Source organism: Halyomorpha halys, unplaced genomic scaffold, assembly GCF_000696795.3.
Source record: "Halyomorpha halys isolate HHAL.00 unplaced genomic scaffold, Hhal_1.1 Scaffold90.1, whole genome shotgun sequence".
NCBI lineage: Eukaryota > Metazoa > Arthropoda > Insecta > Hemiptera > Pentatomidae > Halyomorpha > Halyomorpha halys.
This window is the reverse complement of record NW_027109220.1, coordinates 567870-582310: the sequence shown is the minus strand read 5'-3', so window position 1 is coordinate 582310 and position 14441 is coordinate 567870. Positions and strand designations below refer to the sequence as shown.

The 14441-nt window shown below is 31.0% G+C and overlaps 1 protein-coding gene across 7 annotated transcripts in view; it reads right to left on the bottom strand.

Annotated features, from left to right (window-relative positions):
* Positions 1-2854: 2854 nt before the first annotated feature.
* The window catches only part of Fancl (E3 ubiquitin-protein ligase Fancl), a 34584-nt gene continuing 22997 nt past the window's right edge, over positions 2855-14441 (bottom strand). For 6 of the 7 annotated variants that reach the window (XM_067047414.1, XM_014414941.3, XM_067047413.1 and 3 more), the window contains 5 exons: positions 12964-13117; positions 9650-9774; positions 8375-8593; positions 7176-7247; positions 2855-2993 (listed from right to left, as the gene is read on the bottom strand). In XM_067047414.1, the coding sequence (XP_066903515.1) occupies positions 2958-2993; positions 7176-7247; positions 8375-8593; positions 9650-9774; positions 12964-13117 (606 nt within the window). In that variant the 3' untranslated portion in view covers positions 2855-2957. The remainder of the gene's footprint in view (positions 2994-7175; positions 7248-8374; positions 8594-9649; positions 9775-12963; positions 13118-14441) is intronic. The other variant, XM_067047415.1, reaches the window with a different exon arrangement.

Sequence of the window (14441 nt, the reverse complement as noted above, 5' to 3'; positions counted from 1 at the left end):
AATTACAAAATAGAGATGAAATTACAAGATGTCATAAAATAAAATAATACAGTGAATCTAAAAATATACAATTAAACAACCATAATTAACAAAAAATATAAAATAATGATAAAACAAATAAAATGAAATCACTTGTCATATCAAAAAACAAGATGACTTCTGATAGTAAATAAAAGGGAAAAAAAATCAAATAAAATTAAACTAAAAAGTAATAAATGAACAGATATAATTTCTGCTAGTGTACATATTTACAATTATAAACGAAGATCTAAGACATAAAATATAGAAAATATATAAAGCTTTTTTGAAACTTTCAATTGTTATTCTTCCGGAATTGGGTGGACAGAAGATAGTTGAAGATACGGGATTTGAAGATTGGAAGGGTGTTAGAACTACGAATAAAGGAGGGAATAGAATTCCATAGGGAAGAGGAACGGATGAGGAAACATCTACCAAAGGCTGCGGTTCGATGGGCAGTTACATATAAGTCTGAGGGCCATGCGGGAATGCACTGAGGACTTAAATTGAAGGATATCTGAGATGTACGATGGACGGCGGGATTGGATAACTTGATAGAGAAAGGAAGCAAGGAAATATTTACAACAGAAGGAGGGGTAAAGCCACTTCAACTCTTCATAAAATCGGGTGACAGAGGCGTCCCTGGGGACCACAAAGATGAATCGTACAAAGCAATTATTTAACTGTTTTAATTTTGCTTTGAGATCCCAGAGACACCCCCATAAACCGCACACCAATAGTCAAAGTGGGGGAATATTAAGGAAGTACCCAGGAGCCTGTGGGTTTCAAAAGGAAGTAGGTGACGAAGATATAAACCAGTAACTGGTGACAGATTCATTTAACAGTCAGTCTCTTGAAATTTGATGCTTTATGAATGAAATTTAGATTTTTAATGGCGAAATTAGACATTTCATTTAAAAAAAAAAAGACTTATGGAAATAGTCTGGAAATAGAAATTTCGATAGAATGGGTATGTTGATTTACAGAACAATAAATTTGTATGTCTCTAATACTCCATTAAAAAAAATAATAATAATAATACCTATATAAATATAGGTAAAAGCATGATATAAATGTAGGTAAAAGCAAAAAATGTGGAAAGAATGAAAAGGGTTTAGCTTGAATGTAGCAGCTAAGACTGAAATACAGCTCCAAGTCCGAGCACTATAACGGCTATTCACACACTAGCATTTTAAAAACTTATGTCAAATATAAACTGGCCCTATCTCCTAACCTGTTGGTCGTACATTCAAAAACTATGTATGAAATTTATAGTGTTTATTGTACTATAACTTGTTATAAATTCTTCTAATCTTTTAGACAAAATATCGATACTTTAATTAAATAATATAGGAATATCGCTACAATTCTTTGATGTTGATATCACCAAGAATTTCAAATATCGAATATATAATTCAAAATATCAATATTTCGAAAAAATGTTATCTGAATATCATTACCAAATTTCATCTCCTAGGAGATCGCCCTGATGAAGGCTAGAAACTCTGGCAAAACGGGCACTATGAAATAAGTTCTCTCAACTTGATTGTGTTTTTTACTGACCGCACCCCCAACCTTCTTCTCATTACATATATTATCAACGGTCAACTATCTTCTGATCAATATTGAAAAAATATTGATATTTTATTTTGAAGCTCTTCATAAAAATTGTTTGTCTGGTTATACAAAATATTTATATTTCAATAGAATAATATGGGAATATCGTTACTAAATTTTGATATTGATAAATTTTAGTTTTTGAGTTAGGTTGCCCACATACAGACCATTTTGCGACACTTGGTTATTCTGACTCAAGCTACCTTAAAAGGTGTTTTTCCGTTACAAAATTGGTTTTAAAATTTTTCACGATCCCTATATTTCACATTAAAATATATTTTTCATACATAGGTAAGTGAAAGCTATAAGAACTAGAATCATTTGTCACTAAAAGGTTTAACTACTTGAAAAATGCAGTTAACTGTAATTTGCAAGTCGCACCTAACTAAACTGCTGTCACACTAGGATCATATACCTATTCATTATATATTAGATAAATACTTATGAATTGAAGTAAAATAAATAAATCCACATAGTTCATTAAATATTAGTTCATCTTATGTTAATCAAATTCCTTTCACTTGGTTTTGGCATAAGGCTTTTTCTCTTATCCAAAGTATGGAATAGTCAGACCATGATGCATATTAAATATTCTGTTTCAGAAGGGGTTTTGAAAATATTAATAAAATTAACTTGATATAGTGGTCATAAAACAAAATAATATGTATATAATGCAAATATAATCAAAATAATATGTTTGAGAGGGGTAAGTAATATTGTTAGCAAGTTAATAATTTCTGAGATGGGAAAATAAAATCTATTGCTGAGATGAGATGGAAATGAAGTTAAATCTGATTGCATGCTGCTAAGTTATATTACCTCGTACCTTAGCACTTGACATAAAATAAAAATAATACTAATGTACTGAAGATACTTACCTCTTTTTTTACATACTTTAATGAATGTATACCTTAGGTTTAGAAATAACTAAAGTACTTTTCTCTTAGGATAAGATATAACATACAACTAAATTGATTTCAAACTTTTGAAAGAATAAGATTGTCAATACTCCTTAGGAGCATATTAAAAAAAAAACACAAAAATTTAGAATACAACTTCAAAAGTTATAATTTTTCATGTTAGTTTCCTAACATAACATTCACTTTTTCAAGAGTTTCCAAAATCACAAACATTATCAACCAAAAAATATATCTTGGTCAGAGATGTTTTTATTGAATCTTATTCAGTAAAAGGATGGGAAAAATTTAAGATATTTAAATATAAAAATTTAAAGAAGTGATTTATTTTAATTAATACATATCACTTAATAAGATCAAAAGGATTAATTATATGAACTATTTCCATTTTAATCCAAGTAGGTATTATTTATCATCCTTCCTCAGTTGACACCACAGTTTCTAAAAAAGAAAACAATAAAAAAATTTATATGATTTTACCATAACTAACTTTGTAAACATGTAGGAGAGACTGTTGTACTTAGATCATTGAGTACATCGGATCACCCTACCGTTTTTTAACAGCTGGTAATATTTATGCGACTGAACTCTGTTAAAACAAAGAAGAGTGCAAGTAACCAGAAGAGTGACCTCATTTTCTTATTAATTAGGAATATTTTAGTTTAGCTCTAAAAGTAGCAACTTTTGTTTTGCTATTAATTATTTTACAAGTTGACAGTTAAATTTTGTTTTAAGTCATATTCCACCTAAATCACTGCTTAGTGATTTCAGTTTGAAACAGAATCTGGAATCTAGAGGAGGTTCTATTCAGAAAAGTAAATAATTATGTAACTTGGAACAAAACATCCAGTACCACTGAACAATGATCATGCATCATTTTCCAAATTTTAGTTATATTTAACCCTTTGTACTCGAAATTTTTTATCATTCATATTACCAACTTAATAATCCACGAGCCGGGACCGTCATTTGTCAGCAGTAGCGAAATATCTTAAACACAATAGTTTTTACGATTTATCTTTGTCCTCATATTATGGACTGAAAATGATTTACACTGTCTCCATCGTGGAGCCCTTGAGTGCAAAGGATTAAATAATTATTAGTAATTTAATTGAATTAGTTATAAATTTTTTTTTCAAAAATTAAAGTTGTGAGTTTCAATTCTTACTATTCATCACATAATCAGTAAATTATAATTTTTTCTTTTAATTACTTGAATATTTTCATTCTAAAGTATAAATATATATATATTGTAGAAATAATGGTGCTATCAGGAGAGATCCTTCCCATCGTCAGATTTTAAAAAATAGCTCAAATAAAAATATAAATAAATAAATTCAAATCCTAGGCACAAAAGTCTCCCCTACATAGTTTTTATACCCAATTACAACACTATTATAGAGTATATTACAAATGCAAGAGCAGGATAGGTCAGTGGTCAGGCACTGGGCTACTAATTCCAAGGACCCGGTTTCAAGTCTGACTATGGCAGAAAATTACTTATTCTTTTACTGTGTAGCCATGAGTCAAACCTGTGGGGTCAGAAGCCATTTGGGGTACACCCAGCCTCATAAAGCAGGTACACTTAATTGGGAAAAGCATGATTCTGACCAAATCACCTCCTTGCACAACCATTGGTCCAGTAACAGTACTTCCTTACAAAGTACTGAATCCCTGACTCTTCAGCGATATTAGCTGTAGAGATTTATTTTTATATTACAAATGCAGTTAGCATCATGACAAAACTTTGTGTGGATAGTTAAATCTGAAATTTATATGCATGCAGGAAAAATATCCATTGTTCTAAAAACATTCATGATCATTGAAACCTCAGGGTAGACCAATAAAAATATTTTGTTATACAGGGTGTTCCAGGAGTAAATGTCAGTAATTGAGGGAAGGTTGGTTTACCAAAAATTTAATTCAGGGCCACTAATCTCAATTTCTCAATCTCAATCTCAACCTTTCTATCTCAATCTCTTGTCGAAATACATTTTTTATTTTTACCATGAATTTTCTATAAGGTGGAAACCAACTGGTAGGGAAATACTTTTTCATAAGGTGAACATAGTAGTCATAGTAAAGTAAATAAATGAAAATGAACAATTTTCAAAAATACAGAGATACCACCTTGGTGATATCAAAAAAGTTGTTTCATTCCATCATTTTTACTGTAACGAGTGAGATGCTTTTTGTTCATTCATTAGGTACCTACAAGTAGATTCATGGTTTTTTTGTCCTGGTTTTGCTATTTCTCACATAGATTTTTTCCACAAAAGTTTTAATAAAATAGAGTATTATTGCAAACCTTAAAACTACAACTATTACAAATATGTTCCATGTTTGGATTGGGTTTTATTATTTGTTCAACAATTTTACGTTATATTAATATTTTTTTTTTTCGGTAATAATAAATGAAATGGAATTAAATACTAAAACTGTTACTCTTTTAATCTTGGGTGTGTTCTTACATATACTGCATTTAAACTCATTTCTGGTTCTTTTTATTTTATTTGAATACTGTTGTCCAATATAGCGGCTACCAAACTTTTTAAAAATCACAATTGAAATTCACACAAATGAAATGAAATACTCTTCATTCCAGAACATACTACTTTGCACTGTTTTTTCTTCTTTTCCAATATTCAACCGATCTAAGGATTATTGAGCCGTAAATCATTTTTTATACCACAAAGTTTTTTATCCCAACGAGGGTCCCACAAAACTTTTTCAGCTCAAGAAGTGTTCTGTGGCAAAAAATGTTTGGAAACTGCTGCTTTAGAGTAACAAATAAAATTAAAAAAAAAAACAAATAACTAATCTAATATATAAAAAACAAATCATAATAAAGTAATTTTTAGGTCTTTAAACAGAAAAAATTAAATTTGTGATATTAAAAACTTAGAAAAATGAAATTTACAGAGTGATACTAATTAAAAGTATAAATGTTCACAGAATCAATGCAACAGTTTTTATAAAGTTTGTAAGTAAATATGGAATATATACTGGAATTGGTTGGCTAAAACCATTTTTAGAATAAGTGGGATTTGAAGGTGAGAAAAGTACTGGAGTGGAAGATGAAAGTAAGATTCGAATTCCATATGGAAGAGTATTTAGTAAGGATCTGTCAAATGCTGCAGTTTAGTGGGCAATTATGTATAAGACTAAATATTGATAACGGATATTGCGGGAATCAACAGAGGATTTGAATTTAAGGTCTCAGACATATGATAGGAAGCAATAGGATAACTTGTTACAGGAAAGATGTGAGGAAATACTTTAGACAGTACGAAAGGCAAAGCCTCTTCAACTCCTCATAAAAAATCATACAAGCCAATTCATTAACCGTTTCAGTTTTCCCTCGACATTCCCAGTGATACCTCCAAATACCATACAATAGTAGTCAAAGTGGGAGAATAGTAAGGAAGTATGTAGTAGTCTATGGATTTCAAATGAAAACTGGTGATGAAGGTGATTTAATTGCTTTAATGTAGAAAAAGTATGATTGGAGATATCGGAGACATGGTTTTTCCAGAAAGAGTTTGGCCAAAGATGATTGCAAGGTTTTGACAGTTGAATACAAGTTGATAGAGCTATTATTTAGGATCAGGGTTGGAATAGGAGAAACAATTTTAAGAAGGTAGTTGGAACCTATTACAATTGCCTTTGTTTTCTCCTCATTAAACTTCAGTTTGTTAGTACCTACCCAGTGACTAATAAAGTTCAAGTCTCCTTGGGTTTTTTTTATGGCTGATCGGTCAGAAGGCGGGAAGAACATGTATATCTGGAAATTGTCAGCATAAACATGGTATTCAGATTGATAGATAAGTAGGGAACTTGTAATCTTTACTAATTTTATTGATTCCACAGCAGTAAATGCATTCCTCCACTAAGATAAACTGGACCGATTGGAAAAAGGCCAACCATCACTGATGATACTTTTTTTACTGAAAATCAGGATAATACTAACTGTACCCAAGGTCTAAAAATGACTCAATAACCCTGGTTTTAAAGATAGGCTTTCAAAGAACTACAAGAGTTAATGCACCATTGAATACAAACCATTCAGAACTGGGAGTAACCAAAGAAGAATGTCTCAGGTGAACAGCCACCTCCAGCCTATCATGAATAGAAGGCACATTATATTCCTTGACATTGTTCCCTACAAAGTCCAAAGAGTAGAGTCCTTTATTTATCTGGGATTTAAAAAGAACTCCCAGAATAACAGCTTGTAAAAAATCAAGAGGAAATTAATGATGCCAATAGATTTTTCAACAGCTTGGTAAAGGTCATTATTTTGCCCAAGTACTTACCTATGGGTCAAAAGCCTGAAGAAAAAAAAAAAGACTACTGATATTTGTAAGGCAAGTTCTAAGGAAAATCTTCAGAACTATAAGATAAGGAGCCTGGAGGAAAAGAAAAAACTGGAAACTATACAAGAACTTATGAAAGTTATATGCATTTTATTGATATTAACCACTCCACATTGACAAAGTATTTTGTCTAGTTGTTTTTTCTAATTTATAACAGGATCTCATTTTTTAATGCAACAGGAATCAAATTGAAATTAATAAAATATGATAAATATTATAATTATTTTAGATAAAGAATTAATAATATTACCTCCCCACAATATGGACAGGTGCCAGAAATATGATCACTTAGCTCTGCACAAGAGACAACCATCTGTAACCACTGAAAGCAAAATACAACATAAACAAATTGCTACTCAATTAGTATTGAAAAAAAATCAAGAAAACTTTGTAGTTTAACTTCAAATTAATATGTAAGATTTTAAACCATATGATCCACTACAGGGATTGGTAATAGGCCAGAATATATACAAATTCATTGGGTAGATTCATAATCATATTTCAATAACTTGAAAATTTTGACAGCAAATACTAACACCTCAAATAGATGAAATCAGTATAAACTTTAAAACTTGTAATGAGCATAGGTAAGCAAATATTTTTTCATAAATTCTGATTTAGCACCCACAAATATTTTAAATGCAACCCCATAAAAATCAATTAAATGACCCAAATCTCAATATAATCTAAAATAGATGTAAAAGTAATTCAGTGCAAGGTTAAATAAAAATATGAAAGCAAAGCATTAATTAGTACCAAAAAACCTATTTTAAAAAAACATAAAAAATGAGCCCTCCACAGAAGTGGATCCAGACCTTGCAGGGACCCCCTTTTGGTTAGGACAGTTGCTGGAGTGTTCCCAACAGGACGGGTCCCAGTAGTCTCCTAAACCTATAAATCTGTATGTAATCTGTAAGTAATTTATTTAATGTTTCACAGCTGTGGGGTCCTCAGAGCATAGGATCCTAGGATATATAACACTGGTTAATTTTTAAAGAAGGTTGTGCAAAGACCAAATTAATCATGCAATATTGGGCTGTTGTACAAATTTAAAAAGAAACAATATATTTATGAAAGTAAAACATACCCCAGAACATTTAATTATGGAAAGTGCCAAATATACCTCAAAGAGAATTTCATTCACATCATTTCGAAAAATAATCACAATGAAGATAATTCTATTTCTCCTGATATATTATCTAAAAAAAACTTGGAAAAAACTTAGCATTGGTTTAGAAACAGTTTTATTTTATTTTTTTATTAAAAGAACAATAGCCACTACTTGAGCAAAGGGGTAACACCAAAGCCTTTAATGTAAATTAAAAAAAAAATGTAATTGCATTTCATTTTAACAATTTACTTTATTAAATAAACATAATAGTTACAAACTATGGTTCAAAAATAAAATTCAAGAGCAATAACTGAGCTAAGCTAAATACTTTTAGGCACCTGGACTAAACAAGAATGATGATACCATGATGAACATTGAGGATTATTACACCATTTAGAAGGCGGTTCTTCATTTTCAATTGTACTCATAAAACAAATATAGCATTCATTTTCATTATCTATGGCTTTACAAGTTGATTCTTTGACAGGTAACTTATCTATTTCAAATAAGCGAGTAAGATTTTCTGCAACATCAAGTTCTTCCTTCCATCCAAACACCTTAAAGATAATTATTAAAATAAAACAATTGTTTTCCAATAAATATATAGTAAAAAGTAAACTAAAGTTTATTGAGTACACAGTACACTACAATCTCATTTTAATCTTTACTTAAAAGTGAAGCCTTACTTGAGTGACCAATGAAAATTATATGTTAAGTTACAGATCAAACTGAGATGCCTATGATACAAGTGTTTATTTGAACTTGCTGGCCAACAATTAGAGTAGCTCCCAGGCTTGCAGGAGGGTGTGACATAGGTTTAAATGCCCCTTTCACATATTTTTTGGTTAACTAAATACCACAAACAGTCATGGATCCTACTGAAGTAAAACACTCATTATATGAAGATAAACTAGGCCCCCTGTTCGGGTCTCCAGGTGGAGACTGCTTCAAGGGATTCATTGATGAAGATATTTAATACAAATTCTATGATAAATTGGGGGAGGTGTATGATAAATTACTGTGAAACTGGATGACAATAATTTTAGGAGATGTGAAGGCAAAGGTTGGAAGTGAAGAGGTTTACCTATCCATATTACCAACGGTCAGTAAAGAAAGTTTGCATGAATATAGTAACAACAGTGGAATATGACTAATAAACTGTGCCATTTCGAAAAAAAGCTAATAATCAATAGTACTATGTTTAATTATAAGGATATTAACAAATATACTTTGGACATCACAGAATTCACAAACTCGAAATCAAATTGATGGCAAAATAGTATAATTAATGTGAGATCTTATCGCAATCCAGAGTGTGGGATAGATCACGAACTAGTAATCGCAAAAATTCGAAAAAAAAATTAATACAAAAAGGAAAGATGAAAACAGTCTTTGTTCCGAAACTTTTCGTCTGGACAAATTAAAAATTCCTTCAATTAGATGTGTTAAAGAAAATAATTCAAAATTTAACCCTTATTCTCCAGGGACCAATGTCACTAGACAAGCATGTCAAATTAAATTTATTAATTATTAAAATAAATAATATTTAATTGAGGAGGAGGGTTGTAGTAATATGTATATACTTATGTACAAATTAAATTCACAAAAAATACCTCAATGTTTCTTATATACTTTTTTTTCCCTTCTGCAACTGCCTTCATAGAACCAAGGAACTTCACATCAGGGTACGATGTTAAATCAAGTGGATTAAATGTTAAAACTATTGATAGGTATTCATCTGCAAAATATGAAGATTGGCCATTTATCACATTAGCTAATTACATTTTAAAAATTACAGTTCCATTGACGGGATTATTGATCCAAATCATAAGGCTCAATACATATTTAAAATAATTTGAATTAATTAATTCCAAATATTAATATAATCACAATTTTAAAAGAACATTCAATATATGTATTAATAAAAACTTTGTACGAATTTTTTATTTAAACATAATGGTTGTTGAAGTAACGTTCTGGCTCATTTGCCACTTTCAAACTATTCACTAAATAAGTTTTCATTACAACCTCAAAAATTAAACACCCTTCAAACAATTAAAAAATGTATTTATTAAACATTTAAAATTATTTTTTTCTAGTTTCACTTTTTAAACCATTTAGTTCAGTCTGTTTTGTTAATGAAAACAGACTTTTTCAAAAGTTCATAAGATAAAGAAAATAATGAGTACAAATATCATTTAAAACTTATGATGTTAATATGTAATTCACAATCAACTTTTAAAACTTACCAACTGGGCCTAATTTTTATAATGACATTTTCCATTATGTGTTTAATATGGTATTCAATTTCAACATAGAATTTCAATTGAATTCAATTTCAACATAGAATTTCAATCCAACAATGAAATAGAAGATATTTAACAAATTGTAAGTAGTTACTTTGGAAAAGCAATTTTCATATTTGCATTCGCATATGAAAGATGTCATCCAAGCCTTTGTAACAAGGACTATGAATGTTTCCGACACAAAAGGAGAGATAGATGCATTCATATTTTTCCTGAGAATATGCATCATGAAGGAGTCTGACCAAGAGTTGGAGTTATATTTCTAATTTGTCTTTGTTCTCTGAGGAATAGATCCGGAAGGAAACTAATTCTTAATGTATACTGCTTTTACTCCAATCTCTAACAAAGTGATGTCTGGCATGGACATATTGGTGAAACACACTCAATCATAAAGAGTTACATCATCTAAATGTAAAAACATTTTGGCTGTAACATATTTGTTTTTTCTAATGGTCATCCACTTCATTCTGCAGAAAAATAGGAAAAGTTTAGAACTTATGCATTTATCTAGGTTGCAATGTTCCTCAGATATAATATTATTGAGGAATCAATGAGATTTCTGGTGCCAAAGGTTAAATTTCTTGGTAATGATGGTAATAAAAATTGCCTTATTTCTTTGCTTTACAATCAACCAATGTAAGACAAAATGAGGAAGATGTAGATATTTTGATCATATTTAACGCATAAAGATGGGTTTGAAGTAGTTGGATGTTATGCATGACTGTATACCATCTCGCTACTGATAACATAATTTACAATCTTTATAATTAACTGCGTAAAAATAAACATTTTTATAAAACTCATTGCATTTTATTTATTAACACTCACAATCAAATACATTTTCATTCATATATGAAGAAATATTTTACATAACTGTTAAAATTTCAGGATTAAAGGATGAGTTGACTGGGACAAATTTCGTAATGATTTGGAAAACAAAAAAACTCCATTTAAAACTAAACATGACATTGACGAAGCAATAAAAAACTTCACAGACTCTATAAGAATTTGCATATACGACAACACGACGACCAGTAAAATTAATAATACCGTACATACTTGCCACAGCACATTCGCATCTTATTAAAGGAAAAACACAGAGCAAGAGCGAAGTGGCACAGGACTAGATACCCAACAGATAAAACATATTATATTACATTGACAAACAAACTCAAAACAGAACTTAAAAAATTAAAAGTACAAAATTTAACTAACTTAACTCAAAACCTCACGACTACTGACAAATCTTTATGGACGGCCAATAAGAAGCTTCTTAACTTCAAAAATTTTAATCACCCTCTTCTTACTGAATCACAAACATGGACAAAATCGGACGAAGAAAAATCTCAAATATTCGATCAGCATCTTTCTAAAACCTTTGAGCCACATCCTGACATCCTTAATTCAACCAACCTTGAACACATAGAAGAAGTATTGAATACTCCACTCCAAATTACCCTGCCACCTAAAGCATTTCATCCATCAGAGATATTCAACATCGTCCAGAATTTACCAACCCGCAAAGCTCCTGGTTATGACCTAATTACATCCCATGTTCTAAAACATCTTCCTCGAAAATCTGTTATATTCCTCACCTACATCTACAATACTGTCCTCAGATCCACATACTTTCCTGACCCATGGAAATTATCCATAATCAAAATGATTCCCAAACCTCGAAAGCTGCCAGAACACCCATCCTTTTACCGTCATATCTCTCTGTTACCTATCATGGGCAAAATGCTTGAGAAACTCATCTTAAAACGCCTGTACCCTATCCTTGATTCCAACCACATAATCCCAGATCACCAGTTTAGATTCCGAACATCCCACTCCACTATCCAGCAATGCCATCGTGTGGTTGATGTTGTCTCATCTTCATTGGAGCACGGAATGTACTGCTTGGGAGTCTTTCTTGATGTAGAACAGGCTTTTGATCGAGTCTGGCACCCAGGACTGCTATACAAGATCCATAAATTTCTACCCCCTACATACTTCCTCATTATCCGTTCTTATCTCACCGACAGATTATTTCAAATAAATCACAACAGTGCTTATTCATCCCTATTCCATCAGTCTACTGGTGTATCTCAGGGTAGATCCTTGGTCCTATCCTTTATACAGTTTTCACAGCTGACATCCCAACCCATCCTAACACTATCCTCACCATGTATGCCGATGACACATGTCTATTGTCAGTGAACAATGATCCTTACATTGTATCCCAAACCCTCCAATCCCACATCACCACCCTTAAAGAATGGTGCCAAAACTGGAGGATTAAAATTAATTCCAATAAATGATGAAGAGAGATGCTCTACTATAAGTTAAAACAGAAAAGTCACAATTAGGTTACCAGAAATATACGCCTTCTTAACTGAAGAAGGAATTGCTTAAATGATGGGGTTTCAATTAATGCATGAACATTTAATGACACATGGTTAAGAAAATATAATAAAAGTAAATAGTAAGTACAAACCCTTTTTAGAAGATTGCAATAATTAAACCTATTATACCAAAAAATAAGAATTAAAACATTTGACCAAGATATTTCTTAAAACTAATGTTCAGTAATATTTGTGTTAAATAAATGGATAAGGATTAAATTTTATATTCTGTACTTATTAAAATTCGTCGATAAACATCCCTCTTCTGTGGTTTTGAAGGCTCAACCACCCAAGATTTTTCGTCTAATTTTTTACACATTCTCCAAAAAGGAAGAAGAGAATCAACGCTTTGTTTGAATAAATCATATAATTGACCAATGGTGTTCACCTAAAAATACAATACAAATAATTTAAAACTCTGAAGAAGATTATGCTCTCTCCACAGCAATAATTCAGTCTTTCCAAAAGTAATATAGGTTAAGTGCACCAGTAGTAGACATCTTTAAGACAGGATCTTTAGTCAATGTCTTTTACAGCAATAAATACAAACGAATATTTTTTTATTACTCACATCAATTAATTGGTTAGCAACTGAAATAACAAGGAATTTGAAAAAAAAAATTAGAGCATTAAACTTTTAAAACAAAAAATCACAAACTGTTATTACTCCCAAAAGTAGACACTAAAATCACAATAGTAGACTCAAGAAGTTAATTATTTATTTCTTATCCTAACTAGAGGGGACAGCAATAGCAGCGTGGTAACGCGCCAGTTTACCAATCCACAGGTTGTCGTATCAAATCCCGGTCCCACCCAGGCTTTTTTCAAGCACAAAATAATGCAAAATTCACTGACAACCTCCCCCCAGGCATTTGTGAAGCCCGTTAGCCAATGGGTGGCACTCACAAAAAATAGGCGTGGGAGTGACGAACCCACCCTGCGAAAAAACCATGTCAAGAAACGTGCAATGTATTTCCTAATACTGGGAATATTACCTCCTAGTATTGGTAAATACATCGTGCAAGGACTTAGGGCCTCCATGGTCTGTTGTGGCCATAAAATAATAATAATATCCTAACAAGCAACTACTCAAAGAAAATCAGTTTGTTTAATGAAATAATTGTCATTAATCTGATTTAAGCTAATTATAAAGTCCCAGAAATAGGAATCAGACCAATTAAATTACTTATGAATCAAATTATATTGTCAGATGAACATTTTGTAACTTCAGTCTTGGCTAACATATACAAATTGTTTCAGAAATTTAATAAAAGTAGTAGGTACTTACTACCTTACTACCTAATTATCATCCCCTTACTAATGGCTAGGCATTCAACATATTTAAACAGATAGAAATAAATTAGTCATCTAACAATAAAGAACTTGAGATCTGGATTTTTTGTTTATTTACCAAACATTAAAAATGTTGACAGTTTGGAAATGGTTTGTTCTTCCTTTATTGCAAACATAAGCCTTTTATCAAACTCCATAACAATCTTATGTTGTTTTACCTTATCTCACTACTAACTTCCAATATTAGACAAGCACATTTTTTTATTTTATTTTTTTCTATGATAGAAGCAATTAGGAAATCTCTTTCCCGTGGACGTAGACAAGATTACACCGAGGGCAGAGTAGACCTCAAACCATTACACACATATACACATACATACACACACACACACATATATATATATATATATACATATATA